Raw genomic sequence first — 25513 nt, 5'->3', positions numbered from 1 at the left:
GTGCTATTCCGGGCAGTGGTCAGTAGTCAGGACCGCCTCCCGGTGGGCAGCGCCCGACACCTGACACCCCCCCCCCCCGCCACGCCCTGGTGGCTACACAACCCCGGCGGACAGGAGGCCTAGAAGCAGACCAGGGAGAATAGAGTCCGCATTCGTGAGCACGTTTGTGAAGAAGGAAAAAAACCGTGTGTCAGCTGCATGATGAAACACAAACCCTTGATGCTTAATGAGAAATCGGAGTCAGGGACGGGGCCAGAAGGCCTGGGGTTCCAGGTGCTTGTGGAAAACAGCCAGAGGAAGTAAGGGGCCGAGGAGAGCGCGGGGCGTCTCTGGCCCGGGGGACCCTGCCTCCACCAGGGCGAGGAGGAGACGTGGGCCACGGCTGACCTATCCCCCGGAGGCCTGACTTCTGCTCTTGGGAGCAAGTGGGGACTGCCCCTGCCTTAGAGAGACGGACGTGTGTTCTCAGCAATGCCCCCGAGCAGAACCTGGAGTTTCCTTCGGTTGGTGTGGGAGTGTGAGGAGGTCGCTAAAAGTGGCTGTGCCCTCAGCTGGCCTCTGCTGCTAGACGCTGAGGCTGGCGCTGACCCTGGGGACCCGGGGAGGCCTCGCCCTCCCCTCTCAGGGGCCAAAGGAAGGACAGAGGAGGTGCCTTCAGCTGGCCTCTGCCGCACCCGAATTCTCTCTTCTTCTCTCAAGCCACAAGAAGCCACTGCATAACGTACGCGTGTGTATGTGTGTGTGTGCACGTGCATGCATAGGTATGTGTGCACACAGATACCACAGGCCTTGGTTGTGCAGCACGGGGGACACCCCCAGGCACCTCCCAGTCCAATTCTTTGGCTCTCCAGGCGACCGAGAGCCTGTCCTGCGCTGTCCAGCCCAGGAGCGCGCTCAGGGCAGCAATACGTCCGTGAGAGAGACACAGCACGCTGTGCGGAGTCGTGTAGGCACAGGGACGCGGTGAAACCCTGGCAGCACCGACCAGGCCCAGGGGCCAGGTGTCCCCTGGACTGAGGGGCCCCGGTGCCCAGTAATTAGACAGGCACCACGCACTGGTCAGGGGTAACCACACAGTCGTACCCATACCGTGATCCCTCTGAAAAGCCTCCCACCCCCCAGTGGTTGTGCCTGGAAATGCCGGGTCTGGGACCCGGTCCTGAGAGCGGGGCCAAGCTCTGTCTGAAGAACAGGCCTTATGGGAGCCACACGGGGAGGCATCCGCTGGGGTCTCCGGACCAAGGGGGCCCCTTCCTTCACCTGCGGATGCAGGAAGCAGGTGCACGCCACTGAGGTGGGTCTGGGTGGTTCACGTGTGAGTGGCAGAACTGGAAAGACCCTCAAGGGTCAAATATTAAGACCCCCTCGCTGTAGAGCCGCACAACCGAGGCTCAGGGAGCGGGAGGACTGGGCCCGAAGAACCCGGCTCAGAAGCAGCACCAACCACAGCAGAACCGGGTCTCCTGTCTGCTTCCCACCAGCCAGGCCTGCACGGAGCTGATCGGCAGGCCACCCTCCATCACCACCCACCAGGCCAGGCCGGGTGAGGGGCCGGGACTTGCCGAGAAATACACGCAGGCACACAGAGCATGCACAGATCACTCGATACAGAAACACAGTCACAGGCTAGCTCACGGGCATGTCTGCACACACACACACACACGCACACACACACTCCAGCCTTTGTGCACAAATGGTCACACCCACATGTGTGCACTCACATCCCCTCATCCCTGTGCACTTACACACAGGCACTCAGGCACTGTGCATTTACACACACAGGCACGCTCAACACATATATAGGCCCCTATAGAATGATCCATGTACATCCCACATCCACTTCTAAATGCAGACACACACACACACGCACACACACACACACACACACACACACTCAGGCGACCCCCTCCCACTCACACACTCATAGACACATTTGGGCACCCATGTGCTCGTGGACATCCTGGCAGCTCTACGCAGAGGCTTACACACACATTCTCAAGCTCACGCACACAGCCTGCACACGTGCCCAGATACTCAAGCATACACGAGCCCACACACCGTACGTACACCCCCCGCATACGCACACACTCTCACGCACAGAGCATGTGTTCAAGACGCATACATACCCAAAATCTGCACCCGGGGCGCCCAGTCACGTTTACACACACCTCAGTACACGCACACACGCACACACACACATACTCAGCACGCTCACCCTGCAGGCCTCGGACCAGCAGGCGCAGCCGCACCCGGCGGCGCAGCCAAGTTCCCCTCTCCCACCCTGGTGGTGACAGGCGCACGGCGGGGACACTCACAGCAGCTTGAGGATTTCCACGTAGCAGCCGAGCGTGCGGTCGGCCTGGGGACCCAGTTCGATGCTCATGGTGCTGCAGGCAGGGCTGACCATGAGGCAGTCGATGAGGTTGGGCTCGCTGTCATTGCCCGCGCTGGCCGTCAGTGCCGGCTTGGCAGTGCTGGTGTGTTCCACCTCCACGTGGATCTCGCTGGAGGCCACGACCACGGACTTGAGCCGCGCCTCGGACAGCGTGGCTTCCTGAGACACCAGGTCCGGGCTGGGGTGCAGAAGGCGCAGAGGTAAGGTGGGCTTCCGGTCACAGGGCTGCTGGCAGCCGTTCCGGATCTCCTTCAGGCTGGGGGAGTTGTCACGGCTGCGGGGAGAGGCGGAGACGGTGTGTGAGCACCACCGAGTGAGCGACAGTCCCCGCGAGCGCCCCGGGCTCCACCCCAGGAGCCCCCGGGGGCAGTGCTGTGAGCTAGTGCTGTCATATCCCAGCCTGCGAGTGAGGAAACTGAGGCTCCGCCCGTGGTTTGCTCAAGGTCTCAAGGCAGGGAGGGGTGGAGACGGCATCCACGCTTAAGCGTCTGTCTCGAAGGCTCCTGCGGCAGTCCAGCTCGAGGGGGGCATTCAACACACACGTGATGGGTGAATGAGTAAACGCCAGAGTCTACGTGCTACCACAAGGCCTTGGCGTTCACCTCCACCGCAGGCCTCCCCTGGCCACCCGTGAGATCCACTAAGTGCCTGTGCTTCCAGCTGTATCCTGGGGGCCAGCTGCCCCCCTCTCTCCTGGGGGCAGGCCCAGGCCCCACTTCTGTTGCCCATCCCTGGTCAGGTGACGAGGCTCAGCATCCAGCTCCCCTGGGAGCCCACTTCCCAGGTGGATCCCAAACCCCAGAATTCTAGTCGCCTGCAGTCTGCGGGTGCCTCCAGCCCACGGCATCAGCCCTGCCCTTGGCTGAATCCCCAGCTAAAGCATCTCCACCGGCCTGGAGGGATGATGCTTGTTAACAGGGGTTCACTGAGAAAAGGCCTCGATGGCATCACTGATGTCGTATTTGTGTGGGAAACGCTGGGCCAAACACAATGAAATTAGGCCTCTATGCAGCAGGACTTGTCAGAACCTTGAGGCTGGTTAAAGCACCTCCACACTGGGTGCTTCCAAACATTACTGGGAGGCTCATTAGAGTGAAGGCAATTCCAGCAATGGGCTTCCTTTGTCGGTGCCACTGCGCTAAGTGCTATCACAGACCACCTTCTCAGATACGTGTGAATGGCCGGCATTACCATCTCCTGGTTCCAGGTGACGAAAGACACTTCTAGAGGTCCAATGATCTACCCTTGATCCCATGGCTTGAAAGTGGAGGGGGCTGGAATTTGAATCCAGGTCTCTGACTATAAACCCCTGGCTCCTCACCACCACGTGGCTTCTGAGATCCCATGTGATCCTGTGAAGATCCTCCTCCTCCAAAAAGTCTTCCCTGATTTCTCCCCTGTGCCATCTTCACCCTTCTGCCCCCAGAGCCCGAGCTTTCCACCCCTGGCTGGATACAATATCCCCTGGGGGCACTTCTGAACATCCCGAAGCCCTATTTGATCAGAACCTCTGGGGTGGGGTCCAGATACCAGTAACTTTCTGGGTTCCCTGTGTGTGCGGTCAAGGTTAAGTCCACTGCTCCAAGGCACTCAGAGAATGATGGCATGATCGCCAACAGCCGCTCGTCCAGGCCCTCCCTAAATGTGCCACACACACGTGTCCCGTGCTTGCAAAGAGAGCACACGTTCCTTGTGCATAAGCCCTGGGCTGAGCATAGATCTCAGGCCCAATGCACCTGGAGGGCCTAAATTTACCCAGCACGGGCCACAACCAGGCCTGAGCCGAGCCCACCAAGGATGTTTGATAAATACACTTTAAACTTTGCTAGGGAAGAACAAAACCCATTAGCTAAAGTCCGAGAATTCAACAGTTGATGGAAAATTGTGTGTGGTCTGGGGTGAGGGGGGGGGGTGGTGGGCAGTGTAACTGTCTCCATGGGCTCAGAGCTAATTTGCTACCCAAATACTCAACACTCCATTTCCCTGTGTTTGCCTTTGCTGGGATTTAGGAGTGGATTTTCAAGGCTGTTTGGCTCAGAGCGGGTGATTTTCCAGCAAGCTATGCTAACCTGGGTCAAGTTGTCTGTTCTTCAGTGAGTACATCATGTACCCACCAAGAGCGCTGTGGACAGACCCACAGGGCTTTATCTTCCAGGGACTGACCGCCAAGGGTGGGATGGACCTGAGCCCAGGAAAGACCTCGCAGCACCGCAGGCCTTGTGGTGACTTCCTGGAGGGACTAACAGGAAACTACTCCAGGCTCCAAGGGGGCTGGGCCGCTTTGAGCTGGGGGCTGGGACCCACCTCGCCCTCCCCAGGCCTCCTCCCTGGGCCCCTGGTTGTGATCCGCCCATGGCCAAGTTTGCCCCCTCCAGTCCATCCTCTGTGCAGCAGCCAGGGGGGACCTGGGAAACTGACAACTCGTCAAGTCCCTTCTCTACTTAAATCCTATCGGAGACCCCAGGGCTCTGAGAATGAACACTCCCCCACCCAAACAGAGGGCCAGCTCTGCCACTCCAAGTGTGGTCCCCGAGTAGCAGCCTCAGCCTTACTGCGAGGCTGTTAGGCAAGCAGTCTCAGGCCCCGCCTGGGACCTGCTGAATCTGAATCTGCATTTTATCACGACCCCCAGGAGCAGCTTCAGGAAGCAGCCTGGGGATTCTGAGGCAGGTGTTTAAGGACCACAGATGGAAAAGGTGACTAATGCCAACCCTATCTGCACCACCAGGCCTTTGCACATGCTGTTTTCTCTGCCTGGATCAGCTTGTCCTGCCTCCTGCCTTGCTGGCAGCCAGGAGCTCTCAACTTAAAGATCACACCTCTCCGAGGGATCCCTCCCTCATCTGCCCCTAGAGCAGGGGTTCTCTGCTCTGGCCACACACTCGACTTGTCTGCGAAGTTTAAAATTAAAAAAACAACAAGAAATAAACAATGCCAGGGCCATCCCAATTAAATCAAAATTACAGCGATGGGGCCCAGGCACCCCCCCCCCTTTTTTTTTTTCTTTTTTATGACCCGTATGCTCGTAAACGTGAAACAACAACTTGCCAGGAAAAGAGAGCCCTGATTGTGGCATCTGCCAGTGTGAATGCTCCCATCAGGCCTAACTCCAAACCACCAAGGTGCCACCACTGAGTACGGGGCTGGGAAGCGACGTGCTTCCAAACACAGCAGGGCTCCGGCACACCCTGGGCGTAACCGAAATACGGTACGGTCAAGTACGTAAACCTCAGGTGCAGGGCTTCGTGAACTTCCCCACGTTCCCACCGGCCACCAGATCGGGACTCCTCCCCCTTGGTACCACTGACATTCGGGGCCAGATTGTTTCCCGGGGCGGGGGGAGGAGGGGCATCCTGCACGTGGGAGTATGCTGAGCAGCATTCCTGACTTCTACCCGCTGGATACACCCAGCACCCCAACTCCGGCCCAAGTCATGGGAGCCCCAAATGTCTCCAGACACTGCCAGATACCCCTGGGGCGTCAAGACGGCTCCCGGTCTCAAATGGTTCTCAAACCACTGACCTAGAGCAAGATGTGAAACACTTCCAGGAACCCAGAGGTTTCTCTCATGCCCTTCCTCTAACTCCCCACCCCAAAGGTGGCCATTGTCCTGGCCTCTATCACCACAGATTCCTTTTGCCTCTTCTTGAAGTTCCAGGAAAAAGAATCGCACCGTATGTATCTTTCGGATCTGGCCTCTTTTGGTCAGTTCTGCATTTGTGCGATTCATTCACAGTTTGCTTGTTCTGGTTCATCCATTCTTGCCACTCTCTAGCGTTCCTCTGTGTGAACACACCCCAAGCGTCCAACCATCCTACTGTTGAAGGACACTGGAGAGGAGGGTGAGGCAGATCTGAGTGAGGAGCAGTTACAAATAATGCCGCCAGAACATTCTCGTACGTGTCTTCTGGTGGATATGCCAAAAGCTATACGGAGTTGGGTTATAGGGTATATGCGTGCTACGTTTATGTTCTGATTGTGTAAACCTTCCCCAGCTGACTGATAGCAGCCAGGGTTCAGATTCCCCATCACAGACCATGTTAATTATGCCTCTGGCTTCCATCATCGCAGCCCTGACCAAGGTGTACCATGACTGCTCGCTCGCTTGCTCCCTCCCTCCCTCCCTCCCTCCTCCTCCGTCTCCCGCTACACTGTCTGCTCTGAAAGGGCAAGGGCTCCGTCTAGCTGGTTCACCTAGGTGCCTGTGGCACCTGGCGCGTGATGAGCGGTCACTAAACGAGGGCTGAGTGGACAAGAGAGACGAAGGCTGAGGCACCCGAGCAGAGCTTCGAGGACACAGAGGGAAAATTCTGGGAGGTGCTGTTTCCTGCTCCTGCTCCTGCCTCCTCCCAATTCCAGGCCAGGCATCTGCCGCGTGGGCTCAGGGAGGCCGAGATGAGTCACGGGCCTTTGGAGGAAAAGGAGCCTGGGAGTGTGTGACCCTCCTAGTAGTCTCTTCCTGCTTCCTAGGGTGGCCCGAGTTGGCAATGCACTCAGATCGGCTCCAGAACTACAGTGTGGAGGTCAAGAGTGGAAGACCGTCCATGTGCACAAGGATGCTTAGGATAGGTGTCCGCTGTCCAAGCCATGCACTACCCTTTGATCTCCCGTGTGTGTGTGTGTGTGTGTGTGTGTGTGTGTGTGTGTGTGTGTGTGTGTTTTGCTTCTAACATAACACGCTGTAGGCACAGGACAAGCACTTGGGACTGACCGGCATGACATCTTCCTGTTCTGGCCCCAGGGACACTATCACCTCCTTCTGAACAGGGAAATGAGTCAAGATTGGACAGGTCCCCTTTGAATATCAGAACCTAGGGCTAAGGACATGAAAAATAGAAATCCTCCCTTCTTAGGCCCTGTCATAAGAAAATATTCCCTTATTAAGTGTTTGTGGCCCCTTCCCCAGGAGCTCAAAGTACACTGGTTGTTTTACAAGCCTCACTTGTCCAGATTTTCAGTGTCTCAGAATGCTCCACCTTCTTCTCTTTCAACTTTTCAAAATGTTTATTTGTATATTTTGAAAGAGAGAGGGGGGGGGGGGAGAGAGAGAGAGAGAGAGAGAGAGAGAGGAGATCCAAAGCAGGCTCCACGCTCACTGTGGAGCCGATGCAGGGCTCGATTCCACGACTGCGAGGTCATGACCTGAGCTGCACTCGAGTCAGACACTTAACCGACTGAGCCACCCAGGTGTCCCTCCACTGTCTTCTCTTTAGGGGCTGAAATATATTCCTGCTATGTCCCCAGCTCTAGCTAGGCCTAGTTTGGTGTCCTTGGAATCGTGCAGTGTACCACCTGAACAACTGGACAGGGGAGCTACAACAGATGCCACCTGGTCCTGCACATCATATCCTCTCCAACGACCCGAGAGGTCACTGTAAAAAGCTCTATACAAACTCATGGCATCTGCGTCACTGTGCATCCCAAGAGCGAGCCTCAACCAGGGAAGAATGGAAGCGGTAAGTAACCACCACAGCACCATCATCTCTCAGGGGAATGACCGTGAGCCGTGTTCCACGCAGTCTCCCGGGAAGTCCCAGTGGGGAACGCACGGGTGTCCGCAATGGTCATCAGACTCCACTGCTGTCCTCGGGTCCCCTCCCTGAGCTCCTAGGGCTGCCTCCCTCATAAGCTGCTCCACCCACATCCCGGAGGACCCAAGGCAGTGCCCTATCGTGCCTTTTTCCAGTCCTTCTCTACCACATGGGCTCTGTTTTCGTGTTCTCACAGCCTGACTCCATCCGGCTCGATCCTGACCACTGCACGTTATCCCCCCAGCAGCATCTGACACTGTCTCACACACACAGACGCTCGGGAAACACACGCAGACCCTGGGCAAAATGAAATCCCGTGTTTACAAAGGCAAAGGGAGAAAACTACTGCCAGCCCTTGGGCACACACATGCACACACTCACGTGCACGTGCGCACACACCCGACACGACCCCTCATGCACGCCGCACCTGTGTGCACACTCTCTCTCTCACACACACGAGCCTCAGCGTGCCAGATGTGCCAGGCGGTGAGAAACCTTCAGAATAAAACACTTGTTCCTGAGGCCAAGTCAACACAACAGCCTTGCAGTTGCCAATGTTGATTCACAGTGTTTGCTTTTCCGGTAACGTCCCCAGGTCCTGGTGGGTTCTGGGCCTGGCAAACAACGGGAGGCAGTCCCGGCGAACGCCACCCCACGTCCCTGGCCGGGTCAGGTACAGGCCGCCCTCCCTGGCGACCCGGCCCTTCAGTGTCCCCATCCGCGGGTGGAAGCGTGCCCCCCCAGCCCTGCAGGCTCTCCTGGTGGTGGCGACTGACCTGTTGATGAACTCTTCGTAGCAGGAGTAGATGGCAGCCAGGCACACGGCCACCAGGTTGGGCAGGACCCGGGGGTGGGGGCAGTGCCCCGTGGGGCCGTGCATGCTGGAAGAGAGCAGGGGGCAGGGTGAGCTGGCGGCTGCAGCGGGGATGCCCACGCAGGGAGGCGGGGGAGGGGGAGGGGGCGGGGGGGGGGAGGGGGAGGGGGTGGCCCAAGCCCTGTGCCGGGTCCTGGCTCTGCCAGGCGCAGGCAGCAGAGGGCCAAGCTCCAGGCCACGGGCTCGAGACCCAGGGTGCCTGGGTTCCAACTAAGCAGCCTTGGCAAATCACTCGCACTTTCCACTCTCCATGTGCTTAGCTATAAAACAGGGACGTGGCCTCCTCTTCAGTGGGTTACAAGGACCCAGTTTTTCTAACCCACGGGAAGACTCAGCATATGGCAGTCCTACGTCCCGAGACAGTCATGTCTGTGCCTGGGGGTTCTGGAATAATCATTTGTGATACTGCATATCACTCCCAAAAGTGGCCTGCTTTGAAAGAAAAATTATTACAGTCACCCTGGCCCAGCACGGCGTCTGGGACACATTTGCTAAGTCCTCCCTGGATGCTAGCTATAGTTATTTATCATGGTTATCTCTGTGCCTCAGTTTTCTTATCTGTAAAATGAGGCTAATACCCCTCTCCCAGGGCTGTTCGGTGTCTGGGAATAACACCCATAACATTCCTGGAAAATCACTGTGGCCCCCGGAGGTAAGAGAGGCCTAACCTGAAAAAATTTCACAAACCATAACTGGGTCCTGATAAAGGGACCCTGAAGCCACCAGGGTTCCTCCAGAAGGACACTTCATTTGGGTTTAGAAATTCTTTGTGAATTCTAGGTGAGTCTATTTAGGGAATGCATAGTTTCGAAACCGGCTTAAACAGGCTGCTTTGATTTTCTTAAATGATGAGAGGAGTGAGGACAACTATCGCGAACATTTTCGTCACATCCGCACAGTTCTTGGCGTTTACGTGGATTAGCTCACGGGGTCTGCACATGAACGGGGCGAAGCGCCCACTCTGGTTCTCAGTTTACAGAGGAGGAAACCAAGGCACAGAGAGAAAATTTAAAAGTCAAAGAAAAAGCAACCCCACTCCTCCGAAACACTGGAAGGGAGTAAGAACCAGCATCTCCGGCTTCCTCTTGCCCAAGTTGGGGAGGTGGCTGTGCAAGTCCCCAGTGATGGCTCTGCAGGGCCTCAGGGGTATTGTCTCCTTACACACTCAGTACTTCTAGACCCAAGGTGGGCCCACGGAAATAATCCTATTATTTAGGACCATTGCCATTTCCTGACTTCCTACCGAGCGCCAGGTACTGCGCTAGGGGCTTCCTCACATATTACATCATCTTTAATTACGCAACAACTCCTATGGGTCGCGGCGTTAACGGGACCAGAGCGGTACGGCAACTGGCTCAATGTCACGGAGCTAGTAAGTGCCGGAGACTGCCAGAGAACACGGATGCTCAGGGCCCAGATACACCCCCGGCTTCCCTGGGGGCGTCAGCGGACGCGCAGCTCTGGGGTGGAGAGGAAGGCCGGCTGGCAGGCACGGCAGGGCGGGGGTCCCGCTGGGAGACGAACCTCTGGATGAACTTCTTCACCACCTCCATCCCCGCGTTGAGCTCGTTCAAGGCAAGGATGTACTCCTGAGTAAACAGCCTCAGTCGTGGGCACTTCCCGAAGTCCTGCGGAGAGAGCGGAAGGAGAAGCTGGGCACGCTGCGGAGGGGGCCGGGGGCCCGGAAGGGGCAGGGGGACCCTGCTCGGCCCACCACCGCTGGTGTCGAAGGCAATGGCGAGACACCAGCCAACTCCTCTTCCCAGCACACGTTTTTCACTTCAGGAGGCTGGCCTCGTCACCCTCTCGTGCACCCCCTTTGATGGCCGCCCGTGGAGGTGAGCAAATGTCCTGACACTGAAGGCTCTTCTGGGACTTGTGGCGAACTCATGGGCACGGCACCGGCCCAGCCCGTGCTAGGACAGGGGTCGGCGTGCCGCACAGACGTGCTCAGAAGACAGTCCAGCCGGGGCTTCCCTTCTGCACCCCTGGGAGGGGGCCTGCGGGTGTTGGGCTGGGCCCCCCGCAACCCTTGGGGGAGCCAGAGACTCGTCCCCAGGAGCCCCCTCTCATTGTTTCTGGGACCCCTGCTTTCTGTGAGCTGTTAGCTCACTCAACACAGCAAAGTCAGGGGATACGCAATCTAGGGCCATCGGTTTCGGGGGAGGGCTTTGGGACTTCCCGGGGCACGCAGGACGTAAAGGAAGCACTGGACAGATGCAACTCCGCGTGTCCCCAGACATCAGCAACGAAAAGACATCTGTTCCTTCTCCTGAGCAAGAGGGTAGGAAGGAGGTCCAAGAACCAGACGTGGCCCCGGGGTGAAGAGGGTCCCCAGTCCCGGGCTGCTCTAGGCTGACCCCAGCTGCCCACTGGGCTCCAGGAAATACTTAAGGAGCATTTGATGATCTTGTCATTTGGCTGTACAAATGGCACACGGAATCACAAAGGCCGATGAAAGTAGACGGACAAGCTCGGAGAAAGGCTGGCTGGACAGGTAATGGCGTGTCTGTGTGAGAGACACGTGGGGTGTAGGAGGAGGTGTGTTTGTGTGTGTGAAATGTGGGATATGGGAGGAGGGGTGTGTGTGATTGGAGGTGTGGGAGGAGGGGTGTGTGTGTGAGAGAGACGTGGGGTGTGGGGGTGGGTGTAAGTGAGACGTGGGGTGTGGGAAGAGGTGTGTGTGTGTGTGTGTGTGTGTGTGTGCACGCGCGCGCGGCATGAGATGTGGGGCGTGTGAGGACGTGTGTGGGAGACGTGCGGTGTACGTGTGTCAGGGCCGTGGCCCGGGACGGGAGGTGTGCGCCCTGGAGGGCGAGCGGGTGGGGAGACAGGGGGCTGGCGTGTGGCGGGGGGGGGGGGGGGGGTCCGTGCGAAAGGGGTGCGGGTGGGGGGAGGGGAGGTAAATCCGCTTGACGTCAGGACGAGGCCCCGGGGGTGACATCTCCGTCCGCGGCCCGGCCTGAGCCCCGGCATCTCCGCTCAGCGGTCGCCTAATTGCGGGGCGCGGAGCGAGGCCGAGGGCTCCCGCCTGCTTCAGAGCGCGACTCCAGGGGACGCCTGGGCCCGCTAGGCTTCCCCGACACGGCACCCCCACGGGGCGGGTGACCCAGTGCAGCTGGGGGGGGGGGGGGGTCGGGGTCATCTCCTCGGTGGCCCCTGGCTCAGGGACTTGTCGGAGAGGAGAAACGTCCACCGGGAGAGGGCGCTGCCTCCACTCCCAGGGTCACGGGCAGGGGTCCGGGTGGTGGTGGAATTGGGGGGGGAGGGGGGCGGTGCTCCCGCCCGCAGCTTTGTTCGTGGACTTCTAAACCCGTGGGCTGGGTTTTGAACAGTCGCGCGGGGGGGGGGGCAAGTCGATGTGGTGACGAGGGTGACCGGGAAGACATCCGAGGGAAGAGTCACATCTCCAAACTCCTCCGCCCTCCTCCTGCCCCCGCTCGGTGGAACCCGTTCAATAAGACGTCACTGGATCAGCATCTAATTTCAGGTAAAACAGCGAGACTGTCTTCACAGATCCAACTGATCCCGCCGGCCCTCCTGAAAGCTCCGAGTAGAACACGTCCCTCCCACGTCCTCCCCGCCAGCCCACACGAGGAAGCTTCTAGAGCTGCGTCTTCACCTGGAGTAAAGAGGCTGAATTAGGGTCCTCAGGACAATGAGGGGGTTCGTCTTCTGCCATGCTCCTACCACGATTGTGCCCTTACACGAGGAGGGCAGAAGGAACCACGGGGAAAGGTCCGAAGGAACATACATACTCGTGTGCAAACACATACACACACAGGCACACACACACACACACACACACACACACACACACACACAGTCCCAGGCACACACACAGGACATCAGGCTAGATGAGGCCCCTGAGTGAAGAGAAGCCTGGAGCTTGACCGTGCTTCCAAATTGAGGAAGACGTCTAAAGTCCCCTGACGCCCTGGAAAAGGGTGACAGGAAAGCTGTGTGGCCTTGGGCTGACCCACCCCTCTCAGGACGTGATCGTCTCTGAGGGTTGTAATAACCCATCTCTATGCCCACTTCCACTTCTGAGGGCTTATGAGTCTAGGAACACTGCTTCAACCCAACCCTACTAAAGGGTTGGGTTGTCCTTATCTTCAAGAGTAGATGTCTGGACAGTCAAGGTCATTTTCTTGGAAATAAACCTTACAGAAGGGTCTGATGGCCTTTCGACATACGGGTGAGCGACATTTTACCTCTACGGAAAAGCCAAAAATGTTCCTCTTGGAATCTGGTCTGGTCACTCAGTGGTCCACTAGGGACCACAGCCACATCTTGCTTCCCTTGCCACAAGAACTCTCCAATGAATGGCATGTGGGCACAGGGACTACATTCATTCTTGAGGATACAGTTTAACAGGCTTAGAATCTCTAGGAGAACATTCTACAGGACTGCTTCCATTTGTATCTAATTTTTATCTCAGTCCAGTGAGTAACACTCTAAGACTCTTCTCTAAGGTTCAATTTACGCATCCATGAAACGGGGCATGTGATATATTTGCGGAAGACGCGCTCTGAGGATAAGGGAAGCCCCGAGATCCCAGAACACCTCTGTGGTGTATGGTTTTCTCCATTTCCCCAGTGTTCAAATGCCTCCTTGATGGGGTGAAGAGAAGTCACTGCTCATGCTATGCTGACAGACACGTGGCTGGTGGCAGGCCAGTGACGAGACGCCCCACACCAGCCGAGAGCCCCAGCTCCAGCCGAGCATCTGGCCCATGGCTAGTAAATCAGCTTCAGGGAGCATTAAAGGGGCCTGAAAGGCCCACCATACTTCCCATGCCTAGCATTAGCCACAATCACTGTTCACCACACATCTGTTCTGCAGAAAGAGAACCCCCCTCTGTCCTGTCTATAGTTCTCCTCTGACAGAGTTCAGAGCGTGTAATTAGTAGATACCAAGAGCAGAGCGGGCCTGCAAAGCTTTATGGCATCCCCAGACGCGAGGATCCCTTGGGGAGTTTGTAAAAACTGAAGTGAGGATTCATGCCCGAAGGTCCCTGATCTCTGCCAGGCCACAACAGATGCTATAAATTCTGGATTTGCCCTGGAGCTATTCTGAATCTTATCCAGAAAATTATTACATGGTCAACACTCTAAGCCCATAACTAACCAAACATAAGGGAGACGTTGTATGGTTAAGCTGTGGGAGGCTGCCTGAATTTTGACTTTTTCCCCTTGGAAGTCGGATGTCCCATAAGAACTCTTATTAAACAGACTACTGACTACCATGGAACACGCAGAAATGTTTACGTCCCGAGAAGGCATGGGCCCAGACAAGTATGCCCTGGGGGTTTGGCTGTCACTGACAAGTTGTGAAAGAGAAGTCCTTCGCAAAGGAAACCCCAGAACCTCTGCTCTGGATTCTGAAGGGGTGCAACCCTCACCTCACGCCACATGCACGGTGATTTTAAAGTTAACAATCAGAAATCCTTTCCTCTCAGAAGCTTGAAGTTAGAGAGTGCCCTTGAAACCATAAAAGCTCCAATCAGGGCAGAAACCCATGCTCCCTCCCCCCGGCCCCCCACCACCATGGAGATTTCTCTGTTGGTCCTGGAGAAAGAACCGGACGGAGTATCTCTCTCCCCTGGGTTCAGAAAACTAGAAGTGCATTTATCTCAAATCAAGGAGGATCTCAGAAATAAGCAACAATTCAATTATGGTATGTGATTGCTCAGGGCAGAAAATGGTGAACGCAATTCACACCGTGCCAACACAGTTCAGTTGCCAGTGTCTGCCGGGAATGTTGTGTTGGGATAGATTCTAAAGCTACCTCTGGGCTCTGCGCGAAGAGTGCTGTAATCGATTAATGATGTCTGCCGCGGGTGCGGGATGAGGAACCGCACCTGTGCCCTACGCTGCCATCCGGACTGGGGTTAGGGACACGTTGTGGAGACAGGAAGGCTACTTGTGAACTGTAGGTTGCCCCTTTCCACAGTTGTTTTCGCATGCTAAGTCTTGACAGGCGGGGGGGCAGGAGTCATGGGTACCCTGCAAATGATTTAGTGCCACAGCACACAGATGCCTCCACATCACCCAGGGGACCTGAGTCCAGGCTGGGGGCTGGCTCGGTAAGGCACATTGGACACTGGCCCTCGTTTTTCGCTGCTTCTCTCCAGCAGCACGGTGCCCCTCCCCTCACATCACAGCCAGGGTGCACGCCCTCACATGACTTGTCACTGCTGCTGATGACCCTGACTGCCTGGCCATGGCCGTGACTGTCCCCTTTCTCCATCACAAAATCACTCCTTCTCCCCCTTCCACACGGTGCATCAGGAAGGACACCATTAGGGACAGCCCAGCCCCCACTGAGGAAGTGAGGGGTTCCGCTCCCCCTTCTTGAGGGCCGAGCATCTCTAGACCTTATTTCTGATTCTACACACGGAAACTTCTCTCTTCTCCCCCAGACACACTATTTTTGTTATTTTTACTGTGAAAAGATCCTTCTTGTTGCCTTAAGAGAAAAAAAAAACATGGCCGAGGAGGACAGGCTATGTTAACACCCCAACTTAGACAGAATCCCAACCCCAGTCCCTGGTGGTCAGGCCAGGACAGCCAAACCCGTTCCCCAAATCTTTGGGGAAAAGGGAAAGAAAAGACTGGCTTTGCAGTCTGGGGCCGGCGGGGGGTGGTCAGGGGAACTCACCATGTTATGCTTGAGGATTCTCTGGACCACGGGCGTGAACACTTCGATGACCACCATGGACCGGGGCCGCTCTCTGCAGTGCTGGGGAGACAGAAGGACACGGTCAGTGCCGAGCTGGCAGGGCCCAGCCAGGGCTGATCGGGCCTGGTCTGTGGCTCCTAGCAGGGCTCAGGGGCAGAGAGCCCAGCACTGATGCCTGTATTCCCTTGATCAATACTGGTGCACGGCTTTTGGTCTTTTTTTTTTTCTTTTTGCAGTAAGAAAAGTGAGGAAGGGATCTTTTGTTTGCTTTTTGTTTTGATCTTAAAATCCGAGGCTGTTTTAGATAGTATATACAGGCGTCAGCTCTGGACACAATCCTTATTTAATATAGTGCCGCTTTCACAGCACCAAGATTCAGAGTGCATGGTGTGACAGAGGAGTGTCTTGAAACCCGGGGGCAAGAACACCAGGGGTCTCAGTGTTTGGACACCAGAATCTTGAAAGCTCTGTGGCTTTTCGGTTGTTGGTTTTAATAAGCTGGCAGCAGTGTGAGGCCAAATGCACCTCTCAGATGTGTTTTAATTTCGTCACGGTGGTGTTTTGTGTTTCAAATGAAAACTGAAGACCTTCAGGTGGAACAAACCAGGCCCCATCCCTCCCGACACATTTATAACCTGCCCAGGCCTGTAGTTGCTGAGTTTGGGATATGAGAAATCAGGGCTTTCCTGGGAAACCCAAGATAAATAAACTTTCTTCAGATCGTGGGGTCCTGGCTTCAAAGTCTGGTAGGTGAGGCTGCCCGGGCAAGTCCAGTGAGCTGGCCCAGAGTGGACCCAGTGGGGGTGGCTTTGTTCCCCTCAGGTTCCCCTCTCTGGGAAGGCTTCCTGGTGGGTGAGGCACAGAGGCTGGACCGCCCCCCCCCGCCCAGAGGGAAAATAGCCTGAAGGCTCACAGGCCCCAGGGGCTGGGAGCCCTCGCTCCAAAGGGCAGGCTGCCTTCTGTATAGGACCAGTAGTTCTATCAGGAAATGCCAGAAAGAATGGTTTTTTCCACCTCACTATTTTTCAAACTGTGCTACCTGGGAACCCTCAGGTATGATGTGCTTTGAACAGAGGTCCAGTGTTCTAGAACCACCGTGGTTTGAAAACCACGAACTCTGGGAGAAGCTGTACAGCCTGAGAGCAGAATAAAGAGATTTGGATTAAATCGGACAAACTACTGAGAGAGATGATCGGCTGAGACAGGTAAGGGAGCAGCTGACCACCCTCTCGGGGGCCCACACACTGGGTCATCTGACCCCACCCTGCTTGGGGCGCGTCGCCCTCAAGCACTGGGGGGCAGAGAAGGCCTGATAGTTGTCTCCAGCCTCACCATGGCCCCCGGGGAGGAGGGGGCCTCCATTTTGCACAGGAGCCCGATGCCCGTGCAGCACATGCTTGTGTGTACACACGCACAGGTGCTCACCCGCTGGGCCTGGAGGGCACACCCTGCCACATGCCACACACGCGCATTGAGAACGCGCCCCGGGCACTGCGGGCCAGCAGGCTGGGTCCACCCTCTGCTCTGTGGGTTGCTGGAAAAGGTCTCCTGACGGAGAGATGAGGCCAGAGAGGATAAGGCAATCCTGTGTCTCTCAAGCACACAGAGAGAGTGTGTTTTCCATCCCCTTCCCTCCAGAAACCACTGAGCCTCCCAGGTGCCCGCTTGGCCATGCCGCGTGCTCGGCTCACTGGTGGACACAGTCCACGCCCCCTGAGGACACCATGGGGCTGTGGAAGAAGCAAGGGAGGGAGGGAGCACGAGGAGGGTGAGTCAGCAGGTGCAAGACGGGGGAGCGCCGGGGAAGCAGCAAACCTAGGCCCTGCGTCTCTCCAAAGACATCAACTCGTTACATAAAAAAAAAAAAAAAAAAAAATCATACAGCAAAGAACAAACCAGGATTGCATGCTGGTTCAGTCCCCGGACTACTGAAGTGTGCTTTCAGAGTGACGGATGATTGGTGCCCTGGGCACGGGTGCCCGACGTGCCCTGGGCGTGTTCCGTGTAAATCCCACTGCGAGCCTGGCACTGGGTCCGCGGCAGTGGATGTCCCGCTCTGTGGCTCCCCCCAGCTAACCTGGCGTTCCCCTGCCTGCTTTCCCTGTTCAGGAAAAGCCCCATGGCCGTGCCCTACTGTGGGCCAGCCGGTGCTCAGAGGAGCCGGGGCTAATAATAAACCAGCTCTGACGTCAGGAACCCAGAAAACCTGCTACACATTTCTCCCAAGACAGCTACAAAGACAGTCCAGAGAAAAGCCGGACGCTCCTCCCCGACCCACCGGTTTGGACTCTGGGCCTTCCTGATCACCTGTGTGGTGGAGAGAGAGAGCTGTAACTCTAAGAGAAGGTTGCCTGGCTTGCCTTCTGGGTCCATGTGGGTCCCTGACCCAGGTCGGGGAAGCCTGGGTTTTCAGCAAATTGCACCAAGCCGACCCCAGCACGCACTCGGAGGCAGGCTGCCTCCTGCAAACGCAGCCCTCCTTCAGGGACGCCATACCTTGCAAAAGAATTCACAGAGATCTGGCGGTGGATGGTTGTTTTCCAGCAAAGGAGCAATCGCCTGCAAGACAACGAACAAATGTCAGTTGGAATCTCTAGGAGGAACTCCTACCTGGCGGGGGGGCTCACGGCACCCACTGAGAAACTGATAAAAAGTCTGGGCTGACCCCCCGCCTCGGAAAAATACACACCTACGATGACGCAGGTAGCTTTAGGGGTTTGGTGACCTGCTGACGTCCATGCACGTCCCCCTCAGATCAACAGTCCCCGCCTACGGGGCAGGACAGTTGAGCGGTTATGAGCCCAGGCACTGGGGGCAGAGTCCTGGGTGCAGTTCTAGTTGTGGCACTTGTGGCTCTATAACTGTTCGAACAAGCTATTTTGTCTCTTTTAACGCCCGAGTTCCCGCCTGGAAAGCGGAGCAGACAGAGTCAGTGGAAAAGCGGGCGGGAGGTGCTGATAACTGTCATCTGGGGCTGGTCGTCCCCGCCCTTTGCAGGACATTCTGCAGCATCCTTGTGCTCAACCCGCTAGATGCCAGGAGCAACCCTCAGCCAGCTGTGATGGTGAAAGTCTCCGGGCACACTTTGGTTTTATATTAAGGGAGTTTGAATATCTCATGCCCCTTGAGTTCATTTCCCACCAAGTCTTAAAAAAATTTATTTTTTTTTAACATTTATTCATTTTTGAGAGAGAGACAGAGCACGAGAAGGGGAGGGGCAGAGAGCGAGGGAGACACTGAATCTGAAGCAGGCTCCGGGCTCTGAGCCATCAGCACAGAGCCCGATGCGGGGCTCTAACCCATGAACCGTGAGATCATGACTGGAGCCGAACTGAACTCGGACACTTAACCGACTGACCCACCCAGGCGCACCCCTCCCCCAGGCCTTCTTAGGCGAGCTGTCCAATTCTTACCGGTTCCCACTGCCGTTCCTGGACAAGGTTCCCATGGCCTGAATGGTGTGTGATTCGTGATTTTTCTTCCCCTTTCATAATTTGTTTTTTAATTTTTATTCTTTATTTTCATTTTTTTCATAATTTCTGTTTTAATGGTTTTGCTAAACCTCAAATAAGATATTGGAACCACGGGAGAAAATGTGTCCAGACACTGCCAAATGCCCCACAGGAGACAAAAGAGTCCCCAGTTAAGGAGCCCCTGTTATAATACCGCTCACGGAGTCTGAAATAAGGCCAGGTCTCCATAAATGTTAGTTACTGGAAGGTTAACGTCTATGTGAGGTCCACTCATTTTCTTATTTGCCACACTGGGCACAAGATTAGGAAACAGGAGACCCAGGACCCAGCACCAAGACTGCGAGGCCGTGTGACCCTGAGTGGGCAACTCGACCTCTTCGGGCCTGTAAATGGGGAGAACTAGAGTTACCTATTCACTGGGTTGTTGGGCGGATCTGATGAGAGAAAACTCTAGAAGCTTTGGAGTCTCGGCCTCAGGATAAACCCAATGGCCTGGAACACAGCAGGCCATGGCCACCATCACTGGGGGGCTGTCTTGGGCTGCACTGGACACAGTGGCAAGGAGGGGCGGAGCGATCCGGCCCGACTCCCAGGAGGTCTCTGTGAGGACACGCTCTCCCCGTCACCGACTCCCACAGCTCCGACCCCGCCTGCTTGGGTTCACAGGGTCTCCTTGATCTGTTCCCTGCAGCAGCGCCTCTGGACATGCGGAGGGACCTCTCAGCAAGGTCTTCCGCTTGGCCTGGGACCATCAGGGAGAGGCAGTGTAACTGGAGGCCAATAAAAGATGGCAGTTACTCGGCCAGCTACGTGAACGCACCTCTGTGAACGAGTAAGTCACGGACACTGAGGTTCTCCTTGGTGGCACCACGAGCCAGGTTGGCAAACGGCTGGTGATTAGGCCCCGGGTCTTATCTGCCTAGGGCCGCACGGTCTAAAAGTAGCCACTAGCCACATGTGACCACTCAGACTTTAACTGACATAAAATTAATGATTTTAAGTGAAATAAAATAAAAAACGTAGTTCCCCAGTTGCGTGAACCATGTTTCAAGGGCTCAGTAGTCACACGAAGCCAGTGAATACCTCCACCAGGGCAGAAAGTTCTCCCAGGCAGTGTGGGGCAGGGTAGGTGGGCACCTCACTGACCGCGAGGCTGAGCCCGTCATCTTGTCACGGTCTCCCCCACCCCAGCCACACGGACCACAAACCGCCGACCGACAACGGTCACAGACCAACAGTAATACCCACAGCAGCAGGTGCCGTTCTGGGTAACCCCCGTGCTGGGCTCTGTGCTGACCGTGCCCATGGCGATCTTCACCGTGTGCTGGGAGGTGGGTGTGGGTCTTGCCTTTTTTCCCAGAGATTGAGTCTGCTGCCCGAGGTGGCACAGTCAGAACACGGGGGAGCCAGAGTGTGAACCCATGTTGGTGACTCAGGAGGCTAAGCTATTCACCACGCGACTTCTCAGTCCCGGCCCTCCACACGACCGGGAAATAAACAGCCCTGTCTGGTGACAGGAATCACACTGAAGGAGAAACGGGGCAGCGAAAGACAACGAAACCACCAGCGTGATCTCAGCCCACGGTTCTGGCTCTGCTCTCATTTCCAGAAGTTCAGTGCTCAGCCTGCTATGTGGGGGCTCTCCTGTGCCTGCCCCCATGCCCCCCGGATGCCCCTGCTCCCCACACCCTGCTCTTGGACCGGCTCCGGGAGGAGGTACCACAGACAAGGCTGAAGCTCTTCAATCGTGCCAGGCCCCTCTTTCTCGGGAACGAGTCAAGGAATAAAGGAGTGGAAAGGATTTAAGTGCCCAGAGTGGGCGTGAGGTGTGGGCTCTGTGCCTCCACGGCTATTACCTCATTCGATCCTCATCACAACTCTGTGAGGTCAAGTGGGAGTTATTTCCTTTCGTACAGATGAAGAGACAGAGGGTCAGGGAGGCTACAAGGCCTGCCCTGGTCACAGAGTTATGATCATTTCAAAAGGTATGATTAATCAAAAGCGCTTAGATTTCTGTGGACTCTTTCCATAAACCTAGTCCTCCGCTGAGCATGTCAGGAACATTAGCTCACTGACTCTTCCCGGCAGCCCTGGAAGAAAGGCATTGTTGCCATACCCATCTCACAGATGAGGAGACTGAGGCTTACTATGTCAAGTTAGCTGAAAGTGATCTGAATGGCCATCTGGTTAAATAAAAATATTCTAGAGCCAGTAGAAAGAAAGGACTGGGTGGGCCAGTGGTTCTCAACCAGGGTTGACTCTGCCTCCCAAGGGATGTTGGCATGTCCGGAGACACATTTTTGATCATCACGACCGGGAAGGGCTACGGGCATCTAGTGGGTTGAGGCCACAGAGGACAGGTACCTCACAAGGAAAGATCCGTCCCCAACTTTCACTAATACTGAGGCCAGAAACCTTGTGGCAGATAAGCATGAAAGGACTCAAAAGCATCTCTGAGACAACACGTGTAGCATCACATCATTAATGCTGAAAACACAAAGCCACAACCCTGTCTGTCTGTGTGGGTTTGCTGTCACCCGAAAGTCCCAGGTGCCGTCTCTGAAGAGGACACTGGGATGGAGTGAAATCCTTTCCTTTCTTCTTCTTTTTTTAATGAAATTATACTCATGGAATATTTGCAAAGGTATTTTTAAATAATATTTTAGGGGCGCCTGGGTGGCTCAGCTGGTGAAGCGTCCGACATTGGCTCCAGTCACGATCTCACAGTTTATGGGTTCGAGCCCTGCATCGGGCTCTGGGCTGACAGCTCAGAGCCTGGAGCCTGCTTCGGATTCCGTGTCTCCCTCTCTCTCTCCGCCCCTCCCCCACTCATGCTCTGTCTCTGTCTCTCAAAAATGAATAAATGTTAAAGAAAAATAAAAAAATAACAATATTTAAAATAAAATAAAATAAATTTTTTCATGTTTATTTTTGAGAGAGAGAGAGAGACAGAGTGTGAGCAGGAGAGGGTCAGAGAGAGAGAGAGAGAGGGAAACACAGAATCTGAAGTAGGCTCCAGGCTCCGAGCTGTCAGCCCAGAGCCTGACGCGGGGCTCGAACTCACGAACCGTGAGATCACGCCCTGAGCCAAAGTCAGACGCTTCACCGACTGTGCCACCCAGGCTCCCCATAAAATGAAATAAAATAAGGGGCGCCTGGGTGGCGCAGTCGGTTAAGCGTCCGACTTCAGCCAGGTCACGATCTCGCGGTCCGTGAGTTCGAGCCCCGCGTCGGGCTCTGGGCTGATGGCTCGGAGCCTGGAGCCTGTTTCCGATTCTGTGTCTCCCTCTCTCTCTGACCCTCCCCCGTTCATGCTCTGTCTCTCTCTGTCCCAAAAATAAATAAAAAACGTTGAAAAAAAAATTAAAAAAAAATGAAATAAAATAAAATAAAATAAAATAAAATAAAATAAAATAAAATAAAATAAAATAAAACAAAATAAAAGCAGAAGTCCTCCCGTTACTTGCCCAAGGTCACAGCTCGTATGGGGCGGGCCCAGGGTCTGCACCAGCTCTGAGCGTGAGCTCACATTCAGCTCCAAGCCTCCACTCCTCACTAGCACGTGGGACCCCAGTTGCGGTTCGGACTGTGGGTCGACATGCGTCCAGTGACGTGCCAGCTGCAGTCAACACCTACCTACTGCACAGATGCCTGACCCCAGATGGACCGAGTAAGACCAACTCAAGTTACTCGTGAGAGTATTTATGAAAACGATCACATAAAAAAATACCAAGCCCCAGTGGGAGAAAACTAATTGCCCACGGGTCAAATCAGATAATGTAATCTCTGGAACGAAAGGAGACTTCCCAATAATGATAAGGGCGCTGGTGACAAAGAACACTGCGAGGCAGGCTGTAAAACGCAGGGCTGGGGGTCAGACCGCAGATCACATTCTCCTCTGTTCTCAGGCATGCCTGCTGAGCAGGGGAGCTTAGCCCAGCCCAATTAAGGGGTCAGCCCAGCCAAATTAGCTGGGTAAAAACAGTCTGCATCTCTCAGATCAAAATTCTTTTCCCAGGCTCGTCCCCAGTCCAAAGCCCTCACCCTTCTTCCAGGGCTGAAGTGGGACCCATAGTTATCGCCAGCAGGGAGAGGAAGACACCGGCTCCTTCCCCGGCGCCCAGGTCCCTGCCTGCTTCTCCTCCAGCCAGCGCCTCCCTGCTCTGCCTTTCTCGTGCTGGGCCCTCTGCCTGGACTGCCTACCCATCCTTTAAGATCCGGTTTGCTCACCTCCTCCTAGAAGCCCTCCGTCATCCTCCTCCCAGTACCCTCACTGGCAGAGGATGTCAGGTGCCTGCCCTCTGTGCCCCACTAACACTCCAAACAAATCTCAACCCCCGACCATGTTATTTCTTGATTGTCTGTTGACCTGCCGGGTTCTCCCAGCACACGGTAAATCCCTCAATGGTGGCACTGAGCCTGTGGCACAGAGTTTTCGGCACATACTTGCACTTACATGTTGACAAGTGTTTTTTCAACGAGTTTATTAGTTAATAATATGCCAGAGAAAGGTGGTGGTAGGGGATGGGGGGGGCGGGTGCCCAGGTCGACATCCCCCCTGTTCTGGCAAGAGAAGGCAATGAGTGGTCAGGGTGGAGCACAGGAAAATAAAAAAAAAAAAACTCTACATTTTTAGCAAATACCCACTGAGTGTGCCAGATACTAGCTGGGGCTGCACAGAAGCTGCTGCCTTTATTCTCCACAATAAACAGTCTAGGCCTCACCTCTTTGGGTGCCCACACAGCTGGAGTGAGGAAGGGGATTCTCCAGGCGGGGCCTGCCAGCGCCAAGGGGGAGGGCCCATGAAACCATAATTCAGGGGGGCACGGAGTCTGGCATGCTGTCCTTGTTTCAAAGGCTGCAGCCACAGGACCTCTGGCCCAGGCGAATGTCCTTTCTGTGCACACCAAGCTTGGCCTCCCACTTCCGTTTCAAGTTCTGCTTCCCTACTTCCTTATGCTGTATGCTCCAGCAATGCTGATGTTTCCAGAATAGAGCATGTTGTTTTACGTCTCTGTGCACATTTTATTTAGTCTCTCAGGAAGGCCTTTACTCTGCTTTACTCTGTCTTGCCATCTGGCAAACTCCTTTTTTTTTTTTTTTTTAATGTATTATTACTAAGTTTACTTATTTTGACAGAGGCTGAGTGGACGGTCATCACACATGTGAGTAGGGGAGGGGCAGAGAGAGAGGGAGAGAGAGAATCTGAAGCAGGCTTCACGCTCAGCACAGAGCCTGATGTGGGGCCCGGTCCCACAACTGTGACATCATGACCGGAGCCGAAATCAAGAGTCAGACGCTGAACCGAACGAGCCACCCAGGAGCCCCTCATCTGGCAAGCTCCTACTGATCCCTCAAAACCCAACTCAGACATTGCTGTCTCCAAGAAGCCACAGTGGCTTCTCTCCCGGGTGAGCTTATCACTCCACTCTCTATACTACAAGCCTCTATTTGTGCAGTGATCTACGTGTCTTCCTACAACAGACGATGAACGTCTCGGGAACAGGAACGGTCTTAGTTATGCACAGATTCAAATACACAGATCGGTGCTTGGCATCCGGCAGGTGCAACCTCATTTCTCTCTTCTCTCTAGTGAGAGTCACACTTCATAGCTTAAAATCACCCAGGAAGAGATTTTACGCCAAAGATGCTTACATCACAGTCAAGTCCTAGAAAATATTACCCCACTTTGCGTGTCAGAGGGAATTAAATCCAGGTTCTATTTGTGGATTAATTAGGAGATCTGTCCTGGGGCAAGAAAGAGAATGCTTACCTTTCAGCTAATAGGGTTATGCCTCTGAATACATTATACACTGTCTGCCATCTCCTGCCTTCAACTCCCTGCGGCACACTCGGGAAGGAGGAGGCGATTAAGACACATTTGCTACAAACCTCAACGACTGATAATTACATCCCCCTTCCCCAATCAATTGGGGCTCTGAAATGTGCAAAGGCAGGAAGCAGACTCGTCTGGCTTGACAGAAAAGACAAAACTGAGTAAGGTCGCCATGCTGGTAGATCACACGTGCTTCCGAGAATGCACTCAGATCGGGGTGGGGGGGGGGAAGGACTGTGGGCCCCAAGAGGTGGACAGAGGGAGAAGGGTCCGGAGAGACTTACCACAATGATGTTCTCATGCTCCTGGGTAGTCAAGTTTGTGTTCTGAGGGATTGAATGGAGAGCGCAGGAGGGAGACAAAACAAAACAGAAACACTGACATTAATAAAACGGAACATTTACATCTCAAAGGTCCAACCGGTGAAAAACGCTTTCAGCATCTCAGCGAGCAATGGTCACTTTTCTTACTTAAACAGATCAGAAGCCCCTCACAGGATTGGTCGGGAAGGGAGGAAAGCATGGCTTTGGGGGGGGGGGGGGGAACTGCGTTTCCAGTCCCGGTTTCACCCCTCGTGAGTTATGCGACCTTGGCTCCTCGGTGAGACTCGGTTTCTTCTCCCATAAATAGGGATCCTCTGTGGGCTTCAGTGAGAGGGTATACAGACAGACCTAACCGCACGCTTGGTGCTGCTCATGTAGATGCCACTGGGGAGCCAGG

At 55.1% G+C, this 25513-nt stretch overlaps 1 protein-coding gene and 1 long non-coding RNA gene across 2 annotated transcripts in view; both read right to left on the bottom strand.

Moving 5' to 3' along the window:
- The window catches only part of CMIP (c-Maf inducing protein), a 232988-nt gene that overhangs the window by 23056 nt on the left and 184419 nt on the right, over window positions 1–25513 (bottom strand). Inside the window, exons 5-10 of the mRNA XM_060650050.3 lie at window positions 25078–25119; window positions 17981–18043; window positions 15464–15544; window positions 10325–10428; window positions 8703–8807; window positions 2316–2669 (exon numbers count right to left, since the gene is read on the bottom strand). Of these exons, the coding sequence (XP_060506033.2) occupies window positions 2316–2669; window positions 8703–8807; window positions 10325–10428; window positions 15464–15544; window positions 17981–18043; window positions 25078–25119 (749 nt within the window). The remainder of the gene's footprint in view (window positions 1–2315; window positions 2670–8702; window positions 8808–10324; window positions 10429–15463; window positions 15545–17980; window positions 18044–25077; window positions 25120–25513) is intronic.
- On the bottom strand, window positions 745–2309 carry LOC132690093 (uncharacterized). The gene is made up of 2 exons (XR_014136281.1): window positions 1871–2309; window positions 745–1643 (listed from the first exon to the last, which is right to left on the bottom strand). It is a non-coding gene; the product is annotated as an uncharacterized LOC132690093 (long non-coding RNA).

This window comes from Panthera onca, chromosome E2 (genome assembly GCF_046562875.1).
Source record: "Panthera onca isolate mPanOnc1 chromosome E2, mPanOnc1 haplotype 2, whole genome shotgun sequence".
Classification (NCBI taxonomy): Eukaryota; Metazoa; Chordata; class Mammalia; order Carnivora; family Felidae; genus Panthera; species Panthera onca.
This window is presented reverse-complemented; position numbering and strand designations above follow the sequence as displayed.